General features: G+C 39.5%; 1 protein-coding gene across 1 annotated transcript in view; it reads left to right on the forward strand.

Moving 5' to 3' along the window:
- The window catches only part of LOC137014886 (anoctamin-9), a 40,801-nt gene extending 19,206 nt beyond the window's left edge, over positions 1-21,595 (forward strand). Inside the window, exons 10-24 of the mRNA XM_067379421.1 lie at positions 173-233; positions 310-392; positions 1,449-1,553; positions 1,668-1,835; positions 8,345-8,381; positions 8,524-8,635; positions 9,618-9,675; positions 9,786-9,883; positions 10,257-10,453; positions 11,171-11,323; positions 17,385-17,532; positions 17,618-17,740; positions 18,154-18,247; positions 18,359-18,471; positions 21,228-21,595. Of these exons, the coding sequence (XP_067235522.1) occupies positions 173-233; positions 310-392; positions 1,449-1,553; positions 1,668-1,835; positions 8,345-8,381; positions 8,524-8,635; positions 9,618-9,675; positions 9,786-9,883; positions 10,257-10,453; positions 11,171-11,323; positions 17,385-17,532; positions 17,618-17,740; positions 18,154-18,247; positions 18,359-18,471; positions 21,228-21,330 (1,653 nt within the window). The 3' untranslated portion in view covers positions 21,331-21,595. The remainder of the gene's footprint in view (positions 1-172; positions 234-309; positions 393-1,448; positions 1,554-1,667; positions 1,836-8,344; positions 8,382-8,523; positions 8,636-9,617; positions 9,676-9,785; positions 9,884-10,256; positions 10,454-11,170; positions 11,324-17,384; positions 17,533-17,617; positions 17,741-18,153; positions 18,248-18,358; positions 18,472-21,227) is intronic.
- The last annotated feature ends 3,880 nt before the right edge of the window (positions 21,596-25,475 follow it).

Consider the following 25,475-nt stretch of genomic DNA (forward strand, 5'->3'; position numbering starts at 1 on the left):
TTAATTATATGCAAGTATGAATTACTGGTAGAACGTTTGTTCAAAACTTTCAGAGAATCTTGCCAGAACATTGGCCAAAGTTTTGAGAATGTTCTCTGTCAGCTTTTTTTAAATATATGTTAATATTTTGTAATAAGATATGCTGACACTGTGTCTTTTGGGTCACGTGCAGGTGAGCCTTCTGTTTGATAATGAGGGAACAGTGGCATTCGCCATGTTCATGGCTGTGTGGGGTAAGTTCAATAGCTCTAACCTCATTTAAGTTGGAATGAATCAATGTTATGACAGATGTTATTTTCTTCTTCACAGCCACTGTGTTTCTGGAGTTCTGGAAGCGCCACAGGTCATCTTATGTGTCTGCATGGAAGGTCTTTGACTGGTGTGAGGAAGAGGTATTACCAAGAAACTGTCTCTATAACAACAATACATCATACAACATTACACTGTTAAGATAGCTACTGGGAATTTTATTTTTCGGAGCAACAAAGTACTGATAAATTTGAATAATTAAACTATAGTCAAGCTACCCTTTTGAAAAAGCAGCTGGCTACACTAATAAAACATACACTAACAAAACATTAAAGCTATTTAAGTGGGCAATCCACTTGTTAAGTCGTGACATAAGGAACGGTGTTTCTGGGTCCAAGCCCCGGCTCGTTTCACTTGAGAATGCCATCTCGACGGCCGTTTATGCGCGATATTTATTCATATTAAACATTTAACATTTTAAAGTTAAACATTTAAAATACTTACATTCTCCACAACAGTCTCCGTGGTCACAGCGTCACAGACATTAATATATTAATGATTTATAAAAGATGAATCACTGTCTGGCCATGTGGGATTTTGGTATGGTTATAATTTTTTGGTAGTATTACACCACATCATGTGTGTATATTAGCACCATTTGTTGTTTACTTATGGTATGAGATAGAGCGTTTGGACCTGGAAGCACTGCCGTGTGACATCAGCCTTAACGACCGAATAGCAACTATCAAAAAATTGAGGATCACATAACTAATGACTGGTGTAAAGTAAAATTTGAATATACAATTACAATAAATACAAGTTTTGTCTCCTTTTAGTGTGTGTACTGGTTTAAAAACACTACAATAAGTTATATGCCTCCTTCTTGTCAATGGCAGATTCAAGTCTCAAGTATAGGTATTTGCATAGAGCACCACTGTTCTGAAAGGTGTTGTGTCCCTCTCTCAAACATACACTCTATAAAACTCTGTGATTCACTTTCTGTTCCGCTAAACTCACAAAATAAATTATAACCAAATGTGTCCTAGTTTTTGATGCACATTGACTGCTGCAATGCCACTACTTTCAGTGTTACTCCAAAAAACTGCATCATTGTTACATCATGGTGAATAACTACAAAAATATAAAGCTTAGGGTGGTTGGGTATAACATATAATTTTGTACGCACTTGTACCATGCAGGAGGAGTTGATTCTGGAGATTGTAAATAATGCAAAATGTCAACCCAAGATGCGCCAGCACTCTTATCTACGGTCCACTATAGTAATGGTTTTAGTCACACTCATGGTAAGAAACCCATATTGATTTTGTGAAGATGCCTTTACTCTCATCAAAAAAAGATATAATTCATATATGTATGGCTAACTCACTTTGTTGTTGTCTTTGGTGATGTGTTATCAGTTGCTGATCATCATTGGTTTGACCCATGTCCTGGTTGTGTTTCGAGTGATTGCTACTGTACTGCTGGCCGAAAACAGTTCTTGGCAGGTCATTACTGAGAATTCTCAAACAGTTGCCCTGATGCTCGGAGCTGTGCTTCACTACATCACCATCACCGTCATGACTCGGGTAAGCTCCACAAACTCCACAAAACTCCTGCTTTTTTCAGAGAACAGATGGTAGGGTTTTAAAGACCCAATGAAATGGCTTGATGAGTGTAGTTTTCTTTCCTGTGTTTATATAACCAACAATCTTTGGTTCATTCAAAACCTATGGATCATGATTTGTTACTTGCTAATGATAATCAGAGTCAGGTTGTATTAAAGGTAGGGTAGGCATTTTTGAGAGTCTAGCAATAAAAAGCTAGCTATGAAAGCATTAGATCCCACACTCCAATCAGAGTACTCTCCAATGTCTCCTTCAAAACACATGAACACGCACAGCAGAGACTGCAAAGCATCACAAGAGACAGCGTTAAATTACCTCATGTATCAAAGCACATAACGTTACAATAATAATGAATGTAAACAACTTACAGAGCTCTGACTTGTACCACATGACTGCTACAGATTTATTTTGGGCATTGATTGTGTTGAAATAGAAATGCATAAATCTGAGTCTGAAGACGTGAACAGCTCCAGGTAGAATGTCATGGGTTGGCATCTCGTAATTATGGTTACAACATGATGTGAACTCTGCACAGAGATATATATGTTGACAGGCGGGTAGAACATCGTATCCACAGAAGATATATGTACATGTTTTAATATTTAGACCACTTCTATTATTGATTGCTATCAGGATGTGTTTCAACCAGTATAACAAAATTTGTTTATAAAAGAAAATTGCTGACCCTACCTTTAAGTGCAAATTCTCATTCTAGAGAGCATTTTATTGGGGAAAAACTGCAAAAACTGCCCCTGAGTGCAAATATTAATGTCATTAATATTTTTAATAAATTTTCCTGGAAGAGAAAGACATTGTTACATGTGCCCTAGGTCCGTGCTCTATTCTCATTATATGGACTCCATTTCCCACAATTCCCCACCTAGGAACCAATCACACACTCACACCTGCTCCCATCAGTGACTCTTTATAAGTTGCACCAAAGAATATACACTAACAAGAAGCGACACTTAATAGAACGTTCCATCGAAACAACGGCGCCCAGCAGTGGCCCTGCGTTTCCGCCATTTTGGGGTGAAAGCGAGTCGGCAGTCACTAGTTTCTATGGCAATATCAGCTGCTTTGTACATTAAAGTTGAAATCCAACCTGAATGATGACAACACAGAATAAAATACTATCACTAGTGATCATCAAATCCTTTTTACAGTTTATTTTATACACTATCCCCCGGTTTCACAGACAAGGCTTAAGCTAGTCCTAGACTAAAATGCATGTTTAAGTTGTTTTAACTGAAAATAACTTGTACAGACATATCTTAAAATATGTCAGTGTCATTGTTTTGTCTTAAAATGCACACCAGTATTTTTTTTTTCTTGTGTATGTTTATAAATGCTATTTAAATATCCTAATTGAACTAAGGCCTAATTCTGGCTTAGGCTAAGCCCTGTCTGTGAAACCGGGCCTTTGTGTTTTAGAGACAGAATATCAAACAAAAAATCCAGAATAAACACATTATATAAAGGTTATAAATTGATTAGCATTTGATCAAGTGAAATAAGTATTCGATCCCCTACCACCCAGCAAGAATTCTACTTCCTACAGATTGTTTATGTGCTCATGTCGAACACAGATTAGTCCCGTCACTTTAACCCTCTGGAGTCTGAGGCTGATTTGGGGCTTGGAGAAGTTTTGACATGCCCTGACATTTGTGCTTTTTTCAGATGTTCATAAACATATTAATGGAAAAAGTGTCATTACACTGTATTCAGCACAAACTAGGCTACAATAATATGTGAGAAACATGAACACTGAAATAAAGCAAAAACAAAAAAAACATATATATATATATATATATATATATATATATATATATATATATATATATATATATATATATATTATAATCTGTGCTCACAAGACTTCTGGGTATTGGAGGTTGTAGACTAGAGTTTTTGCTTCAAAATAATGTAAAAATGATCCTGCCTACTCTTTCATTTATAACAATATATTGATTTACATTTTCTAAGACACTTTTTGTCAAGAAACACAGTATGCGTGGAGGCATGAATCATCACGAATGATGAGTAATTTACACCTGAGAAGACAAAATAATCACATAATGAGCTGTAATGACTTACATAATAATGAGGCCTTTCAGTCAGGTAGGCTGTGAAAAAACCCTATGTGATCATGTCTCAAGCTCATCATGGTGTATATCAAACATACAGAAAAAACAGCAATACTGTGAAATATTATTACAATTTAAAATAATGGTATTCTATTTTATACTTTAAAATATAATGTATTTCTGTGATGCAAAGTGTCTGAACAATTATGTTACCTCTATGGCATTTCATATAGGCTTTTAGCTTAAAAGCATGCACATTTGGAGAAATATTGATGGATTCTCATATGTTTATGTCAATTTTCTATACAGAGGAGTAATATTTATTCAGTATTTATTGTCATCACTATGAACGCTGGATACTGTGTTTTCAATTCATACTTGCAGCCGGAGGGCGCTCTATGCACCTTTAGTCCACAAATATCTCCTAAAGAAGAATAGGCCATGTGACAATCCAGGAACTAACAGGCTTCCAGAGAACGCTAACTATGGCTATTCAAAACACTTTTCAAGACAATAAATACACGATTGAGACGCTGTATACATGTATTGCCTCAGAATTTGCATCTCAACAGCGCTGGCTCCATGGGCGTGGCTGCATTAGCTAATAATGAGCTGAATCACAGACTTCTGACACGTGTCTCTTTTCATACAGATTACATAAACACAGAATTTTTGTTTTCGATTTGACTTACACGGTTTAAAACCTGACATTTCAATGTTTCTTTAGACATAAGTAAAAATTTTTTTGTGATTAGTATTCACTAAGTTACAGTTCATTTTCTGAGAACTATCAGATTGGACTTTGATCAGAGGGAGACGAGAGATCACGCATCATGTTAGTTTTCTTTATTTTACAAAAAGCACAACATTTTGTTTTTACTCGTGGATAACCGTGTATACAAATAAAAGAAGATATTCCACAGATTAGAATGGTGTATAACTCTTAATTGTATGTGCAAGATTGATGGAGTATTTTGAGTCTCTTTCACACTGGTAAGAAAAAAACCGGCGTGACCGCCGACCCGAGGGAGATAAAACATTCACAATATATTTCAATTCAGACCTAGATATCATTACTATTACTCCACTAGGTCTAAAATATATTGTTCACTGCAAACATGATGATCTTAAATTTATTAATTATTGTTTTACTATTAATAAATGTGTAAAGTTGCATAATACTGGAAATAATGGAAATAATAATAATGGAAATACTCAATAAAGTAGGCTAACTACGCTACCTCAGATGGTTGGATTCCACAACTGGTAAAATAAAACATATATAAGACAATACAACATTTACTGTGGGAGCCATACAATTTACTGGTGACTTAATTAAAAAAAAAAAACAGTTTTATTGTGCTTCTGATTTGGCAGTGAAATTCGCCGATTTTGGGCGCGTAAGATATGAAGGATTGTATGGTCTAGTTAGTATTTTCAGCCCATAATGCAGGCTGCGCTACCGGAGCGCCATCTAGTGACTGTTACCCAAAAAGTGTCGCCTCTTGAGTTCTAAGCTCTTTGGCTGCACTCAGACACACACACATGGCTGAGTAGTGTTTAGCCATTGGTTTGCATTCTGTTTGTTCCTTGTCCTGCCTTGTCTTGCCTAGCCTGTGTTTTTGACTCTGGACTGATTCCTTGTTTGATGATCGCTTGCTGCTTGCCTTGACCATTGCCTGTGTTCCCAGTGTTATCTGAAATGCTTTGGTGGTCGTCTGCTCTGCTCTTTCTGTAAATAAAGCCTGCATGTGGATCTCCAACTCCATTGTCCCGCTCCCATCCTTTACAGACATTCTTCACATATGCATATCTGCTAAAAAATATGTATTATTTTATTTTAGTACACTAGCATAAAGACCTCAAAGTTAAAATTTGATTTCTTGAAGTCTTCAAGCTCAATTAATACGGAATTTAAGTCTTGATCATTTGACATCTGTGTGGAGTTGATCCTGGTTTGTGCAACAGCAGCCCCGGTAATTCTGTTAGGTGTGCCCATATGATACCACTATGGTGGCTCAAATGCATGGGTTTTTGAGTGGTTGAATCCTACTCTACTTGATATTGGTGCACTTCTCCCCCGAATGTGAACCAGAGAAGCTTTCTGTGATTGGGTAAGATTTGAAATTAGGCGTTCTTTAGAATTATCGTGACAAACCATTCTCCTGACCAGATTTGATATGATTTGAACATTAACATCATGCCCTCAGAGTACAGTTCAGATAATGTAAATCCAAATATGGACACAAACTCCCCTTTTTGGAACTAGAAAATAATAGCTGTAAAATCCGGACTCTCTTTTTCTATGGCCCCATTGTCCAAAAGAGACTGTATTTTTTGTGCTTGCCTCTTTGACAGTAACTAGCATGAGGAGGATGCTGTTGAAGTGAGGTGGATGCATGAGAAAATGATCTCTCAAGCTTTTTCTATGGTCCAAAGAAGCGGTATCACACGTTCATTTTCCAGTACCCGACTGATACTTTGAGAAAAGAGGGGACAAAACTGCTCTGTTTGGTGCCCAGAAACAGCTTACTGGTAGGGAACAACTAAGCATCTTGAACAGGGAACTGATTGAAAGGGGATGCCCTGTATTCCTACGGGGGGCAGATGACCCTAACAAAATTTTTAACCTCTGAAAAGGGGTAGTGCTAGTGAATATGGTGTGCGGAGAACTGGTGGAATCCTGCTGGGGACTGATGCTTCCCAAAACACAGATTATGACAGGTTATCAATGCAGCCCCTTGCTTCCTTGAAATATAATAGAGGACGGAAAACAGTTCTATTTGTTGTCCTGAAATGACAGAATAGCAAGAAGAAGCAAACTTTTTAAACAGGGGACTGATGGAAAAAGATGGTGCCCGGTGTCCTGATACCCTCAGGGGGCAGGCTTCTGTGGCAGGTTTAGCAATGCAGCCCCTTGAGGGCATGGAAGCCCTAATCCATTTGTTTTTATGAGATATGCTTGGTACGCTTGCCGAACTATATGCAATGAGGCATCAGCCTGAACAGCCAGACTAGAAGTAATTATATACAGTCTGGAGAGTAGACTCCAGGGCGATTCAGATGAAGGTGAGGGATAGTTGACTAATGGTCTCTTTAACCTTAGATATCACCGCATATCTATACCCTTCTAATCCAATACGAGCAGAATATGGCTGTGTCCAGGACCATGACAACTCATTGTGGAGATCCTGAAAGAAAAGAAGCTGTATGCTTCAACTCATAGACAGTAGACCGAGTGTGTTTCTTGTGTGGAAATAACACCACATTCAACATCTAACTTGTTGATATTCTAGGTATTATCAGCTGGCCTGAATTCTGAGATCGCAATAAACGTAAAGGACTATAATGCATTAAGAGCTCACTCAGGTACTGGGGAGCTAAACCATTTAGTGCTTTAAAAAGTAATTAGCAAGATTTTAAAATCTATACGATGTTTAACAGGAAGCCAATGCAGTGACGACAGAACTGGGATAATATGGTCATACTTCCTAGTTCTGGTAAGAACTCTAGCTGCTGCATTTTGTACAAGCTGTAGTTTATTTATCAAGCGGGAGGAACAACCACCCGGTAGAGCGTTACAGTAATCTAGCCTTAAGGTCATGAACACATGAACTAACTGTTCTGCATTTTTCATTGAGAGCATGTCATAGTTTAGATATATTTTTAAGATGGAAGAATGCGGTTTTGCAGATGCTAGTAACATGGCCTTCAAATGAAAGATTGGTATCAAAGAGTACACCCAGGTTCCTAACTGACGACGAAGACTTAACAGAGCAGCCGAAAGGGAACCAGGTAAGCTGCTTGATGCCAACATAGGCAGCTGTCTTCTTATGGCACCATTCCATGCATCATTAAACCTTATAAGTGACTGATTTTTTTTATATTGTACTGATTGGAATATGGCCCTGTCCCAAACTGAACCCTAAGCCCTCGCAGTCTTTCTCCAAGTCCACACTTTCTTGACGTAATGCTGCTCCGACTGTTAGCTAGAAGTCTTCTGAGGAACTTGCCTCACTGCAGCCTTGGCAAAAGTGTGCATCGAGGGTGCATAATGGCTGCAAATATAATTCAAATATGGTACACTCTTCTTACCGCAAGTGCACATGAAGTGGTTTATAACATGCACATAAAATGGTCTATAAAATCAGCAAATCTGCACATCACACATATAACACTGTATTGAAGACTTACAATACAGTTTGATATTAGAATGTTACAAAGCTAATGACGCAATTCTTTAATATGCATGCAGCTTAATTAAGTATCTATGTTTTGTCTTCACATCAAGTGTGCCTGTGATGCAATGAAATTTGGAATAGAGCTTGTATCTCTTTTGGCTTATGATAACAATAGTCGTAACATTGTAATTATTTTATTTAGGTAAATTGTACAGTAGCCATGAAGCTGAGTGAAATAGGTAAGTGGAACACAGTTTGTGGCTTTGTCAGACATTTTTATTGTTAACCCTATTTGTTTGTTATATAAAACTCTTCTCTATTATTATTATTATTATTATTATTATTATTATTATTTATTTATTTATTTATTTTTGCTTGCAGAGAATAAACACTCCCATACTGCCATTGAAAGGAGTTTTACAGTGAAGATGTTCATATTCCAGTTCTTTACAATGTTCTCCTCTCTCATGTACACAGCATTCTTTCTGGGAAGGTAGCCTTAACAATCAATTATTATATTATATTATATTATATTATATTATATTATATTATATTATATTATATTATATTATATTATATTATATTATATTATATTATTTTGATATATTATTTTGATATTTTATTTTCCTGTTTTAGTCTTGTAATCCATTTGTAATTTTGTTTTTAAAATTTTGATTTATCTAACCTATTTCTTGTTACCCATATTAGTTCTAGTGTATAAACACCCTTGTGTTCCTGGTCAGGTCTTGTCCTTTCATGATGTTTCGTTAATGCGCTTCGTTAGTTTGGGTTTGCTTGTTTCTTGTTTGTAGTTCCTTGTTTTTTAAGTTACTTGTATTTTTATGTTATTAATACATTGCAACATATGGATCATTCTCTCCATCTCTGAGTCACACTCCCAACATTACAGAAGACCCAACCTTAAAAAGGATGGATCCAGCAGTAGAACTTAAAGAGCTCTACTGAGAGGATTTTAATTTTTTTTTAACATTGTGTACTTACCAGAGATTGGAAATCTCACATGGAGGGTGAAGGAGAGAAGGATCCATATGCAGCAATTTATTACAAATTTAAGGTACAAGTAACTCCAAAAACAAATAATTTCAAACACGGAAACTAAAACAGAGTACACCAACAAAACACCATGTAAGGACAAGGAACTAATACACTGGAAATAATAAGTGTAACAAGAAACAGGTGAGAACAATAAATCAACAAAGCGATTCACATTTTTAATTTAATTAATTACGTGATGTACCAATTAATTAATCGAAATTTAATTGCATATCAAATTTGTCAGTATTAGTGTTGTGTAGCTATGTCAAATGCTTTGACAGATTGGATATGTAGAGTGCACTTGAGGGGTGTTTTTACCAGGGAATAACTCATTTCCTCTAAAATGCATCACATTTTACTGCAACAAAAATGTACTGTAGCAATAATAATAATACACTGAAAATCAATTTGTGTTTTAGAATTAATGGTCACCCTGGAGGATATGTAAGGATATCTGATATATGGAGACTGGAGGAGGTGTGGCCATTATAATTTTCTCTACAGTGTGCTAAAAATAAACAATGCTCTACTATGTTTTACTTACTCACACTCATTTTTATGCAATATTATATTCTTTTCCAATTCAGTGTCACCCAAGTGGCTGTCTCACAGATTTGTTCATTCAGATGTCTATTATCATGGTACTTAAACAGATCTTCAACAATATCTTTGAATATTCTGGTCCGTAAGTGGAACTTTTTTATTGTCTTTCTGTGGTCTGTGTTTTTTATCATTTAACACTGGTTTTGGAAATCAAGATCTTATACAGAACCAGTTCCATATTTTATAAAATACTGAAAAACAATAATTTCTATTACGTATGATTATGCTACCACACATCTTTTCTATGTGTGTTCTATCGGCCACACTGTATGTTATTATATAGTTAGAAGTTAGAACCATTTCATCTTAAAGTACTAAAAATAATAGTTAAGGAACCAGAATCATGAAATGTCTTGTAATTCTGATCCCTATTTTACACTGCTTCATGGACTTTGTATAACATACAGTAAATGTATTACAGATAACAAGCACCTATTTATACCCTCTTTCTACAGCTGGTTTAGGCGGTGGTTGAACAGGAAAAAGACCCAAAAGCTGCGGAGAAGATGTATCAAATGCTATAAGAAGGAATGTATGAGTGCCAAGGAAGGATCCGAACTCTGTGAAAACTGCAAACTCGAAGATCTCCACAGAAACTATGGCCTGATTAAAACGGATTGCTTCAGCCTCTTTAATGAGTTCTTGGAAATGGGTACAAATCTTGAAAATATGCTTGAAAATTCAATCGTCATTTTGTTTTTGTGTGTGTGCGTCTTTTTGCCAGAACTGGTTACTACTGGTGTTTGCTAAGACTATAATCACTATTACTATTCATTGTTTATTCTTATAATTAGTCATATGACTAAAACACCTAAGCATATGTATTCAATTTTGGCTAGTAACCCATCCTATACATTTTGTCATGATTGATATCTCATACCATAGAGCAGGGATGGACAACTCCGGTCCTGGAGGCCCAGTGTCCTGCAGAGTTTATCTCCATCCCTGATAAAAACTCACTTGCCTATAACTTTCTACTAATCCTGAAGACCTTGATTAGCTGGTTCAGGTGTGTTTGATTAGAGTTGGAGCAAATCTCTTCTGGACACTGGCCCTCCAGGACCGGAGTTGTCCATCCCTGCCATAGAGACTTGGAGTGGGCTTCTATGATTTGGGCCAGTAGTAACCCCAACACATAGTAACTTACTAATAACCACTCAGAATACCTTAGCAGTAACGTAGTAATAGCCTGGAAGCTACCCAAGTTTTGCATAAATAAACACACATTAAAATTTTAGTTGTGGATTGTGGATCTTCAAAGAGATATTTTTAAGAGAATACATTACAAAGCTTATATTTTCTTTGAAAATATGACAGATGTCTAAAATTTGCATTGTCCTTTTTTTGTTTGTTTGTTTTACCTCCCCAGTGATGCAGTACAGTTTTACTACTATCTTTGTAGCGGCATTTCCTTTGGCTCCGTTGTTGGCTCTTCTAAACAACATCATTGAGATCCGATTGGATGCCATTAAGATGGTCAGCCTTGAACGCAGACTAGTACCAACAAAGGCCAATGATATTGGTGAGAGAAAAAAAGGCTTGTGGGATTATAAACAGAGTGTTCATATCAATAGAAATCATTTTTTATTTAAAAGAGCTTATGGAACTATGTAAACATTCTGTACTTGCAGAATTCAACTCCCTTTGCAGTTCAAACTCACCAATATTTTTTTTTTATAAAAACAAATTAAATTGACATGTTTTAAAGACTCATTTTGAGCTCCAGTCACTGTGAGCTAATAAGGAGGAAGTACAATAGTTACTGTTATTCCTAAATATTAGAAGGACTATTGATGAGGGTAAAATGTGGTTCTGTTTAGTGCTGTCACAACTAGGTTGTAGTAAGCAAGGGGTGGAAGAATATCAGTTTCAAACGTCTTTAATAATCCACACCGAAGATAATCCAAAACAGCGAAACACAACCGTAAATCAAGTATATAGCGTTAGTTCTGGCAGGTCGCATTAGTCAAGCTTGCATCTGCTGACACTCAGCTGATTCACATTGACCTATAGGAATACAACACCTATCACAGCATTCATATATATATATATATATATATATATATATATATATATATATATATATATATATATATATGGACTGGACCTTCTGATATTTCTTTTGATCAAACTCATTTCTTCAATTATATTACATTAATTATTGTCATTAAGAAAATTAAAGTCCCCCTGTAGTAAATAGTTTTTTCCCTTAAAACTCATCTTTGATCACCAAAATCACATATTAAAAAAAAAAAAAAAAAAATCAGGTGAAAAAACTTTCTTCATACCTTAAAATAGCTTGAATGTAACTCTACACCCTAGCCTCATTTAATAATTTTTATAATGGACTGAATAGCTCTCTCAGAACTTGGCATGCGATTCCACACTGACTGAATATGCACACGAATCATGGTCACACGCACATGCTCAGAGCAATATTGTTTTAGCTATGTTTTATAGTATTAAAATATTTCAGAGGACAAAAACATGAACTTTATTGGCTTTAGCCTACTTCAAGTCAGCTGTCACTTTACTTAGCGCAACCCCCTATGCGCTCGCACACTTGGCACAGCCCTTGCGACGGTTCTGTCATTTATTATGAATTAATTAGCCTTTTGCTTGACTACGTTATCAAACAGCTAATAATGTGTTGCTAAAGTTACACACACCGTTCCTGTTCTTCATCTCAGAGTCAGACAGCTGCCTTCTAACAATCAGTATCCTTACAAACGCTTTGAACAACTCAGAACGTCAGTGGAGAAAGGCTTCATCATAACATCGTAATAGACTCATATATATTGATTGTTACGGCTGGTGGTGTAGAGATGAGGCAGATAACAGATTTCCACAAACATATAAGACTTTAATATAAACAAAGGCAGAGTACACCAAACTAGCATCTGACAACAACGAGAACGGACAAGGAGTGAATGGGAACACAGGGTATAAATACAGATGACTAACAAAGGGAGCTAAACAAGGTGATGGGATGATTAACAAGACACAGGTGGATCAAATGAACTAATCAACAGAACGGGGAAACTAGGTCACAGGGGAAGACAAACATGGGGCTCTGTAACAGTTCGCCCCCTCCCGAATAGGCGCGTCCTCGCGCCGTAAGAGTCCAGAGGAGGGAGGGAGGGGGTTCTGGAGGAGGGCGGAGTACAAACAAAAAAGAAAAGAGTCCATAGAAAACAACAAAGACAGTCCAAGGGGGAGTGGAGGGTGGGAGGAGCCAGGGGGAAGCCAGGAGCAGGGGGAGCCAGATGTTACCCCAGAAGCCAGCCAGGACGAGGCCCCAGGGTAGAGTCGCAGGTGGGAGGAGCCATGGTGGAGTCGGCTTTGGGGCAGACGACACCCTGGGGACGACCAACGGAGATGCAGCTGGAGACCCAGGTGTAACTGAAGAGCCGACGAGCCCACGCGCAGCCGATGGTCCTGGAGACCGAGGAGGAGCCATGGCGACGAGCGTCCGAGGAGGAGGCGGACATCCAGAGGGCAGAGGCTGAGCCGGTGGGACTGAGGATGTAGGCGGAGCTGGAGGGAAGGAGGAGCCAGACGGAGCCGTAGGTGCAGGCAGGTGGACGACTGACCAAGGCGGAGCCGGAAAGACGAGGGAGCCCGGAGAAGCCGTATGGCCGATGGTGTCCGGTGGAGCCGAGGGAGGGAGGAGCCAGGGTGACGCCGAAGTGTCGACGGGCCGAGGTGGAGCAGGGGGCGTGGAGGCTGGAAGTGGAGGCAGGGGATCTTCTTGAATGGATGGAGTGGAGGGCCTGAAGATGCTTGACATCCCCACCTGGCATGTGGGAGATGTCAAGTGGCTGAAGGGCAGAAATGATGGTGGGGCTGAGGAACTGGCTGTGAGACTGGGTGACGGAGGAGGCGGGAGAGGGAGGCTGGGTGGGCAGACAGGGAACTCAGGAGACGGAGATCTGGAGAACACTGGAGATTGGTCCTCTGGAGGCTCAGGAGAATCATTAAAAACAGGAGAATCAGGGGAATGGGAAGTCACCTCTCCGAAAAAATCAATTAAATCAACTGTAAAAATGTCTTTCAGTTCCTCAGCATATTTGCCAATGTCAGTCATAGTTTCCATTGTGGTGGCGTTGTGGGCGGAGCTTTCCTCCCAGCCCTCAAGCTCCACAAGCACTCCCACGACGTCAGATGATGTTACTGGCTCACGCACCTGGTCAGAACCTTGCTGTGAGGTTGGCTCCGGGGCGATGGTACTGTCCGATCCTTTCCTCGGTCCTGGCTCATCCATCGCGGTGGGCTGGCCTCCTCGGTCTGCGGTGGGCTCGTGAAACATCTCCGTTGTGACGTTCGTCGATGGTGACTGACTGGCTTCTGGCAGTGGAGTGGGGCTGGCGGCGAAGTCATCCTCCGCGGGGCAGATGGTAAACGGAGAGTTGTTGTTTACCAGCACCCACTCCACGAGTGCGGCGAAGTCCTTCTGAGGACCGCTCCCTGGGAGGCGTGCCCGGGACCGCTCACTAAGGCTGGAGATGTAGAACACGCAGAGCGAGCGGTCTGGATAGTGTGTGAGGCACGCCAACTCCAAAAAATCCAGGGTGTGTGATTCCAGGGAGCGGTCCCTCTGCTCCAGGCACAAAAGGGCAACAGCAGGGTCCATGGTGACGGAGAAAGGGGAAAAAACGAACAAAAAGAAAATCGCCGCAAAAACTGTATTGGTCCGTTCTTCTGTTACGGCTGGTGGTGTAGAGATGAGGCAGATAACAGATTTCCACAAACATATAAGACTTTAATATAAACAAAGGCAGAGTACACCAAACTAGCATCTGACAACAACGAGAACGGACAAGGAGTGAATGGGAACACAGGGTATAAATACAGATGACTAACAAAGGGAGCTAAACAAGGTGATGGGATGATTAACAAGACACAGGTGGATCAAATGAACTAATCAACAGAACGGGGAAACTAGGTCACAGGGGAAGACAAACATGGGGCTCTGTAACATTGATAAATCTACACAATTTTTCATATCAACAGAAAATTTACCAGGATAACCTGGCTTCTCTTGAGACTTTCCTGCTTCAGATTGGTCATAGTTAATGATATGCTAAAGTCTGCCGGCACGTTGTTGTGATTGGTTACAAGGTAGTCTGTGACGTCACAAACACCCACGATTTCAAACCGCGGGATTTTGGTTTACTGCAGTTTCGAACATAAAATACTCAGCAATGGTATTGATTTATGCATTTGCACATGGTTTGTCTTAAAGCATATTAAAAACACTACATAGACATATAAACAACATTAAAAACTTGATTTTCACCACAGGGGGTCTTTAATGATATTGCAATACTTGGTTCTGTTCCGTTTACCCTGAGGGGGGTTATCGCTGCTCTTCCTGCTCTTATCCATGCTAGGCTGTATGGATGGGCAGGGAGTTTTTGCCCAGAACAGAACCATACCACTAATCCAAACTCTATACTTACTGCCAGTCATGTTAAACGATAGTTTTTCTGACAGAACATAGACATGACTGGACAAATGAGAACTGAAAAGACTGCAACTTAAATACAAGGCAAGCAAGGCTGATTGATGACAAACAGCCAAACAGAATGACAAATCCTATCAATCACCATGGTAACTAAAGAGTGGTGGGAAAATAGGACACAGGAATCTAATGAATACACACAAAGGGCCCTATCTTGCACCCAGCGCAATTGACTTTGTACACCGACGCATGTGTCATTCCTATTTTGCACCCTCGCAAAGCGCGCTTTTCCCTCCACAGAAGCACGTCGCTAAACTAGTGAATGAACTTGCGCCCCTGGGCGGTTCAGCGCAAAAAAGGAGGCGTGTTCCGGCGCAAACAATCCCTGGTGCTATTTTGCTGTTCCATTAAACAATTGCGCCACTGACCAGAAAAAACCTAGTCTAAAGTCAGTGGCGCGTTGCGCGTTGTTCATTATGCTATTTTAAGGGCGCATGCTTGACCATAATGTATAGCGTGCACAACGCGCATACACTTTGCTCATGTAATCTACACAGATGCAACAGTTATTTTTGCAAATCATATGTTACACAAAAAAAATATGGTGGGTGGGTTTCTCCCATCCCCATACAACACAACTTCTCTGTCTTTCACTGCTCTTACAAGAACATCAGTCTCCTCGGCTGTGAACCGCTCCTGGCGTGCGCCTGGTAAATACGCCATAATAATAGCAATCCATAATGGAACTTGCGCACCTGCTTTTAAAGGGAATGTTGGATGACGCTCTGATTGGTTTATTTCACGTTACGCCCAAACCACACCTATGAATAATGAAGCTACTTCAGACCAACCCATTTTAGATTTGCGCCGGGCGCAAGAGCCATTTATCCCGCCGGGAAAATAGCAACAGCGCCGAGACCCGCCCACAAAGTTACTTGCGCTTCGCGCTTTTACACTTGCGTTTCAGATCGTTAAAATAGGGCCCAAAAAGTTCATGAAAATGAAACTAAGACAAAAAAAAACATAATAGAACTGTGACAGTACACCCCCTCCCAGAAGGCACAACTTTGTGGCATAACAGGACTTTGGAGGTGGATGAGGAGCCAATGAAGAACTGGTGAGAGGAGCTGGCAAAGGGCTGGTAAGAGCAAGCAGAACCAGAGCACTGCCAAGACTATAGCCCACGGTGGAGTCGACTGAGGGAGAAACCACTGAGGGGACGATCGACTGAGCGGGAGACAAGGTCAGGTGATCCCAGAGTGCAGACAGAGAGCCGATGGAGCCGTGGAGATGAGCGTCCGAGGTAGAAACTGAGTGCCCAAGGACCTAGGTAGAGCCGGTGTGACTGAGGACCAAGGTAGAGCCAGGGAGAAGGAGGAGCCTGCTGAAGCTGTAGGGGTGGAGAGAAGGCTCGTAAGTCCATGGTGCAGGCAGAGTGACGACTGACCAAGGTGGAGCCAGTGGGATGAGGGAACCCGGTAGAGTCGTAAGGCTGAGGGTCTCTGGTGGAGCCAAGGGTGGGAGGAGCCAAGGGAGAGCCGACATGTCAGCAGGAGGTGGAGCGAAGGCATCAGAGGCCGGAGGCAGAGCTGAGGGATCCTCTCACTTCGGCAAAGCTGGTGACTGAATGACCTGAGGCTTAACAACACCACATGGCATCAAGGGGGAAGATGAAGGGCTGCAGGAATCCAGCTGAGGCAGGGCTGAAGGACTGAGCTTAGTAGTAGAGGTGGAAAAGGGAGGTTTTGCAGGATTACTGACAATAAATCAATGTTCATACCAGTCCTCCAAGTTCAATTCCACTAGGATTCCCTCTGTCACGGTGGTTGCTAAAGAGTGGCAGGAAAATAGGACAAAGGAAAACAATAAAAGTCCATGAAAATGAAACTAAGACAAAAAACAAAGTCCAAACACAATAGAACTGTGACAAGTGCCTACCACTCTGAATATCCTTCTGAAGTCTGCCTTTAACAGATTGAGCAGTCACAATATAATGCAGCTTTGCAAAGAAACTTGATATTGAAAGATTTCAATAAAAACAAAGGATGGAAAATGGTCATGAAACAAATATTTGGACCACAAACAATGTATGAAATGACACATTTTTTTCTCTTTTCAGGTGTTTGGACAGAAGTGCTGGAGACAATTAGTGTGCTTGCGGTCATTGCTAATGGACTGGTCATTGGTATATCCTCTGATTTCATTCCTCGTCTGGTTTACAAGTACTACTATGGACCTTGTGCCAATGGCAGTGTCACAGGCATTGAGTGAGTTGGACTTGATATTTCACACCTACGTAATAAATATTTGCAGCACCACAAGTGTCTTTCAGTCTTCTTTGTTTATTTTCAGTTGTATGGTTGGATACATAAACAACACACTTTCCATTGCTAATATAAGTGATAAGAGAGTTAGTGAGGATTTCAAACCACATCAGATGGTCACTAACAGTGGCATAAATGTGACATACTGCAGGTAACTAACTAACTATCTATCTATCTATCTATCTATCTATCTATCTATCTATCTATCTATCTATCTATCTATCTATCTATCTATCTATCTATCTATCTATCTATCTATCTATCTATCTATCTATCTATCTATCTATCTATCTATCTGTCTATCTATCTGAACACCTTAGGAACTCAGCAACCACTACTCAAGCAAACAAGATCATTTCATTTCTCCATTTCACTCCTGTTTAAGTGGGTGGTTCTTAGCAAGAATAAGCTTGACTGAACACACAAAATTAAATTCATTTTCTTTTATTAATTTGTATTTAAGTGCACATTTTAGATTCTATTTAATTCAACAAAAAACTTTTAATCAAAATCAAACCAGTGCTGTTTATTTACTGTTTATTTACTGTACTGTTTTCTTTTCAGCTATAGAGACTACAGAAGTAATGAAGACTATAGTTTGACTAATCAGTTTTGGGTCATTCTGGCAGCACGATTAGTCTTCATCATTCTGTTTGAGGTAATCTAGTACCTCATTAAAAACAGGATTCTAGATACACAGCAATTATACTAAGAATAATAATGAATGTTGTTGCTCACTCACTATTTTGAACTGTCTCTCTGTGACCAGCATGTGGTGGTGATCTTTAAGTGTGTAGCAAGTTGGTTTGTGCCTACTTCCCCCCTGGATGTGAGAAATGAAAGACTGTATGATAAACTCAGGAGGCTGAAAGAAGAACTGAGGTCAGTAACAAGAGCTAATAAAACAATGTTTTAAAATCAAATTCTATACATTTGATTTTAGAAGGAAATAGAGAAGTTTCTTTTATTAAAGGATTAGTTCAATTCAGAATTAAAATTTCCTGATAGATTACTCACCCCCATGTCATCCAAGATGTTTATGTCTTTCTTTCTTCAGTGGAAAAGAAATGAAGGTATTTGAGGAAAACATTCCAGGATTTTTCTCGATATACACGATCCCAGACGAGAATAAGAGGAATAAGAGTCTTATCTGATCGTTCATTTTTCAAAAAAAAAAATAAAATACTTTTTAACCACAAATGCTCGTCTTGAACTGCTCTGCAATATGCCACGCATTACGTAATCATATTGGAAAGGTCACGTGTGACGTAGGTGGCACAAGCGTCATCGTGGCAAACATTTGTGCCAAGTTTTGCATTTAGTGTGAAAGGGCCTTAAGTAAAAAAAAAAAGTAAAACAACAATGTCAGACGATTTTGAAGTTGGAGGAGAAAATGAGATGGAGTTTTTTCGCCCTACCGCAGTACTTCCGCCTACATCACACGTGACCTTTCCAACATGATTACGTAATGTGTATTGCATCACAGAGCAGTGCAAGACGAGCATTTGTTGTTAAAAAGTACACTTTTTTTTTTTTTTTCTTTTTAAGAAAATGACCAATCGTTTTGCTAGATAAGACCCTTATACCTCGTCTGAGATCGTGTAGAGCCCTTTGAAGCTGCACTGAAACTGCAGTTTGGACCTTCAACCTGTTGGTAGCCGTTGAAGTCCACTATATGGAGAAAAATCATGGAATGTTTTCCAGGAAACAATGTTTTAAGAGTCTCTTTATCAAGTTTTAATGATTATTGTACTGTTCATTTTAAAAAAATGTAAGGCAGTACTGGATTTTATTCATTGCAATTTATTGGCGTGTGAGGCAGGTGGTCAGTCACCTGAAAAAAAGCTATAGCTATATGCTATAACTATGTTTATATATATATATATATACAGTGAGGAAAATAAGTATTTGAACACCCTGCTATTTTGCAAGTTCTCCCACTTAGAAATCATGGAGGGGTCTGAAATTGTCATCATAGGTGCATGTCCACTGTGAGAGACATAATCTAAAAAAAAATATCCAGAAATCACAATGTATGATTTTTAAACTATTTATTTGTATGATACAGCTGCAAATAAGTATTTGAACACCTGAGAAAATCAATGTTAATATTTGGTACAGTAGCCTTTGTTTGCAATTACAGAGGTCAAACGTTTCCTGTAGTTTTTCACCAGGTTTGCACACACAGCAGGAGGGATTTTGGCCCACTCCTCCACACAGATCTTCTCTAGATCAGTCAGATTTCTGGCCTGTCGCTGAGAAACACGGAGTTTGAGCTCCCTCCAAAGATTCTCTATTGGGTTTAGGTCTGGAGACTGGCTAGGCCATGCCAGAACCTTGATATGCTTCTTACAGAGCCACTCCTTGCTTATCCTGGCTGTGTGCTTCGGGTCATTGTCATGTTGGAAGACCCAGCCTCGACCCATCTTCAATGCTCTAACTGAGGGAAGGAGGTGGTTCCCCAAAATCTCGCAATACATGGCCCCAGTCATCCTCTCCTTAATACAGTGCAGTCGCCCTGTCCCATGTGCAGAAAAACACCCCCAAAGCATGATGCTATCACCCCCATGCTTCACAGTAGGGATGGTGTTCTTGGGATGGTACTCATCATTCTTCTTCCTCCAAACACGTTTAGTGGAATTATGACCAAAAAGTTCTATTTTGGTCTCATCTGACCACATGACTTTCTCCCATGACTCCTCTGGATCATCCAAATGGTCATTGGCAAACTTAAGACGGGCCTGGACATGTGCTGGTTTAAGCAGGGGAACCTTCCGTGCCATGCATGATTTCAAACCATGACGTCTTAGTGTATTACCAACAGTAACCTTGGAAACGGTGGTCCCAGCTCTTTTCAGGTCATTGACCAGCTCCTCCCGTGTAGTTCTGGGCTGATTTCTCACCTTTCTTAGGATCATTGAGACCCCACGAGGTGAAATCTTACATGGAACCCCAGTCCGAGGGAGATTGACAGTCATGTTTAGCTTCTTCCATTTTCTAATGATTGCTCCAACAGTGGACCTTTTTTCACCAAGCTGCTTGGCAATTTCCCCGTAGCCCTTTCCAGCCTTGTGGAGGTCCACAATTTTGTCTCTAGTGTCTTTGGACAGCTCTTTGGTCTTGGCCATGTTAGTAGTTGGATTCTTACTGATTGTATGGGACGGACAAGTGTCTTTATGCAGCTAACGATCTCAAACAGGTGCATCTAATTTAGGATAATAAATGGAGTGGAGGTGGACATTTTAAAGGCAGACTAACAGGTCTTTGAGGGTCAGAATTCTAGCTGATAGACAGGTGTTCAAATACTTATTTGCAGCTGCATCATACAAATAAATAGTTAAAAAAATCATACATTGTGATTTCTGGATTTTTTTTTTTTTAGATTATGTCTCTCACAGTGGACATGCACCTACGATGACAATTTCAGACCCCTCCATGATTTCTAAGTGGGAGAACTTGCAAAATAACAGGGTGTTCAAATACTTATTTTCCTCACTGTATATATATAATATGTGTGTGTGTGTGTGTGTGTGTAATGTGAAGAGAATAAATATTTCATGAACTTTAACAAGTTATTTTTATGTGTTTTGGTTCATGTTATGTACTTCTTTTTCTAATTAAACTGGTCTCTTTTTTAGAGTTCAAAGAGCACAACAGGACACTTTGACCAAACTAAATGAGAATGGCAATGTAAAAAGAACATCTAAACAGAAAAAGTCAAATAAGCTAAATAGTATGTAAGACAAATGAGCTAAAACAAGGTTCCTGTACATAAAATCATATTTTTGTGTAGTGCGTCAAAAATTAAGCACTGGAATGAGTGTGTTTAATAAACAGATTAAATTTTATATGTTTTGTATATAATTTTATATTTTTTTTGTAAAGCCATGTGAACACATTAGTATATATAAAACAAATATGTACTGTAGCCTATTATACTCATGATAAATGGAATGAATATAAAATTCTGTTATTTTGTGAAATGATGTATAAAAATAGAGGCAATGAAAGTGCTGTGTTTCTGTTTCTGTCAAAATGTATTGAATAAAATGTATGAAATTGATGTCTTGACCTCTCAGAATCATCATTTGCACTAAATAGATCAGGAATTAAAAGAAATAATACAACCTTAAATGCCTTTTTAATAAAGTTTTTCCATGAGAGTTTTATAGCAATGGAGACTACTACTACTTGAAGACGTGTAATTATTCGATCTGCAGTGTAACATTTGAAACAAAAGAATGGTATAAGTAATACAGTAATACAATAGCTCTTTCTCCTTCCAGTAGAATTCTAAAAGTTTTCCTAATTTCTCATTTATATTCCATACCTCACAGGTTCATATTTTAAGTTTCATTCTCACATGCATTGGAGTCTTTGGTGTCATGCACATTTAATTAATTCCTTAAAACAAATAAACATAGCCGTCTTTACCTACCATAAATAGCCTTACAAGTGTTTCAAAGCAGATTTAAAATCATATTAAAATATTTATAACTTAAAGGTGCTCTAAGTGATGTCATGCGTTTTTAGGCCAAAACATTTTTTGTTACATACAGCAAACATCTCCTCGCTATCCGCTAGCTGCCTGTCCCCTGAACACACTGTAAAAAAAAAACACAATCTCTGTAGTTGCCACAAGCCCCGAAAAACGGCAACAAAAACAAACTGGTGCAGCCTGGACCATGAATCATATTACACATGCTCCAGCCAATAACTGACATGAATGATTTTAAATGCGCGTTCATGACTGTTTCAGGAAGCATGGAGGGGAGGGGGAGGAGGAGGAGGAGGGAGGGTCTAGCTAGCCTCTGTTTTGTTTGACAACACTTCGAACGTCAACAGGAAGTTACTCCACCCAGGATCACTTAGAGCACCTTTAATATCTTCATGTCTTATAGTTGCATTTAGCAGATTCCCTGCTCAAAGAACATTCTCAGAACAAAAACATTATTTATATAATGTTCATGGAACATATTTTTTGGAATGGTTTCGCTGGATGTTCATCTAACATTTTTGGAACGTTACTACTTGTTTGATCTGAAGAGAATTGAAGAGAACACAATATACAGGAATGCAGGAATAACACACTGGCTTCATCCCAGCTAAAAATGTAATGTTTTGCTAACGTTCCCATTTTAACATTCCCAAGTTATGAAAAAGTTTATAAGAACATTTTTCTTGGTTTTATGTGAATGTTAGAGGAACATTCCATTCTATTATTTTGAAAATCTTATGAAACCATTATTTCTGAATGTTTTCTGAACGTTCAAAATGTCCAGTTTTTGTGTGTGTGTGTGTGTGTGTTTTTAAGAATGTTTTGTCCTAATATTTACATACCTTTTAAAGAAAGTTAAAGGTGCCCTAGAATTAAAAATGTAATTTACCTTGGCATAGTTGAATAACAAGAGTTCAGTACATGATGACATAAATGACATACAGTGAGTCTCCAACACCATTGTTTCCTCCTTCTTATATAAATCTCATTTGTTTAAAAGACCTCCGAACAACAGGCGAATCTCAACATAACACAGACTGTTACGTAACAGTCGCGATCATTATTATGTACGCCCCCAATATTTGCATATGCCAGCTCATGTTCAAGGCATTAGACAAGGGCAAAACGTCTGGATCTGTGCACAGCTGAATCATCAGACTAGGTAAGCAAGCAAGAACAACAGCGAAAAATGACAGATGAAGCAATAATAACTGACATGATCCATGATATTTTTAGTGATATTTGTAAATTGTCTTTCTTAATGTTTCGTTAGCATGTTTCTAATGTACTGTTAAATGTGGTTAAAGTTACCATCGTTTCTTACTGTATTCACGGAGACAAGAGTCGTCGCTATTTTCATTTTTTAAACACTTGCAGTCTTTATAATTCATAAACACAACTTCATTCTTTATAAATCTCTCCAACAGTGTGTAATGTTAGCTTTAGCCACGGAGCACCATCAAACTCATTCAGAATCAAATTTAATGTAAACATCCAAATAAATACCATACATGCGCGATTTGACATGCTGCACGATGAACACTTTGTAAAGATCCATTTTGAGGGTTATATTCTGTGTGAACTTTGTTTATGCTGTTTAAGGCAGTCGCGAGCTCGGGGGGCAGGGAGACCGAGAATTTAAAGGGGCTGCACTATAGCCACGGGTATATGGCCCCCCCAAAACATTTTCTTGGGAGGAGCTATGGGTTTCTTGGCTGGAGTGGAGTCTGGAGAGGGCTCGTAGGCTGGAGCGAAGTCTGGAGCTGACTTTGCGAAGATGGCTGCAGCAATGCAGACTATCCTGGCTAGTGAGGGAGATTCTGTGTGACTTTGTTCATGCGGGAACAAAATTTCATTCAAGGACACACACCAGGTCTGCTCTGCATGTCTTGGGCTGAAACATGCCCATTGATCGAGAATCCCGGTTCTTGTGAATACTGTGAACACCTTCATCGCAGGCCAGCACGCCAAGCTAACCTGTTGGACCAGGATACCCTCATGTCACCTAGCCCAGCTCTGCAGGAATTCAATCCTGTAGTGCTGTCCACGACGGCAGCTTTATCCTGGGGTGAGCAGCTTTTGTGCGTCCCTCTACCCACTGTGCCCAGCACGGACGAGGAAGAGGACCCGCTTAACTTTGAGGAAGAGGGACAATCTGACTTCTCTCTGAAGAAGAAGAAGATTTCGAGGACTCCCCCTGTGCACCCTGCACTCCACACTGAAGGAAGGCCTTCTCTGAATGGCCTCCATGGAGCCAGCCATTAGTTGCCACACACTTGCACCCAAAGCACACGGCGGCTGCAAATCTGATGTTGCTATCGAAAGCGGACTGATTCTAGTCGAGCATGATGGAACCAAGCAGTAACCTTCCCCTGTTTCTTTTGAAGCCAATAAGGAAGTGAATTAAACTGCAATTCATCGACTGGCCGTTAGGGACAGACTCCAAAAGAGAGCAAAATCTTATTGAGCCCCATGCCCAACTTTACAGCTAATTTTGCCCTTCATGACAACTATGAGGGGGGTGGATTTTGTTTATAACTCATCCGTTTAAATTATATTAAGCCCTAAAATTCTGCATAAATATCTTGAGTGACAGGTGGATTACCGCTGCTGTCACCACTAGCTGTTTGACTGCTGCCGTCATGTCACCTCAGCTCCACCCGCGTCCTTCCTCTTTGCCCATTTTCTGTTATCTCTTATCTGAGAGTGATGCTGTCAAGATGACAATGGTTGGCTTTAGGTTTTAAAGGCTGAATGTAACCCTAAACACTCACAGTCTTCCTCTGAGTCCGCATTTTTGTGACGTAAAGCCGCTTAGACTGCCGGGTGAAGTCCTCTAGCTCGCAGACTTGTGCCTTGTCCAAATACCCACACTTGCGGTCTTGGCCACTTGAGAGCTTGTGCACGCGACAGGAAGTAAGTGCGCAAGACTGTCCTATGTCTTAAAATGCCAAAGTGCAGTGCCCTTAATGCACACTAAACCCACACTACCTTGAATACCGCTTCTGAGCGGTATTCGAGACTAAGCGTATCCCATCATGCATTATGTTCGGGAACTCACATGTCCTGACATTGCAAGATGTCAAGGAAAACATGTGACTGTAAGTTAAAATAATTATACAATACATATAATTTGGTAGTAAAATATAAAGTGGTGCATCTTATTGATGCAAAGATGAGTGGGTTATGTACATACAAATGTATTTTGTACATCATTTGCAACTGCTTTTTATCACTTAAAGAAGCCCCACAATTTTAAAATAGTGTCTTCTGTTAGTTACATAGTATTGAAAATAAATATTTAAAAAAAAAAGCTTTGCAAGACTATAAGTGTGTCCCATCAGGCAAAGTTCTACACACACTTGCGGTCTTCATACCCACTTGAACA

Source organism: Chanodichthys erythropterus, chromosome 24, assembly GCF_024489055.1.
Source record: "Chanodichthys erythropterus isolate Z2021 chromosome 24, ASM2448905v1, whole genome shotgun sequence".
Lineage (NCBI taxonomy): Eukaryota > Metazoa > Chordata > Actinopteri > Cypriniformes > Xenocyprididae > Chanodichthys > Chanodichthys erythropterus.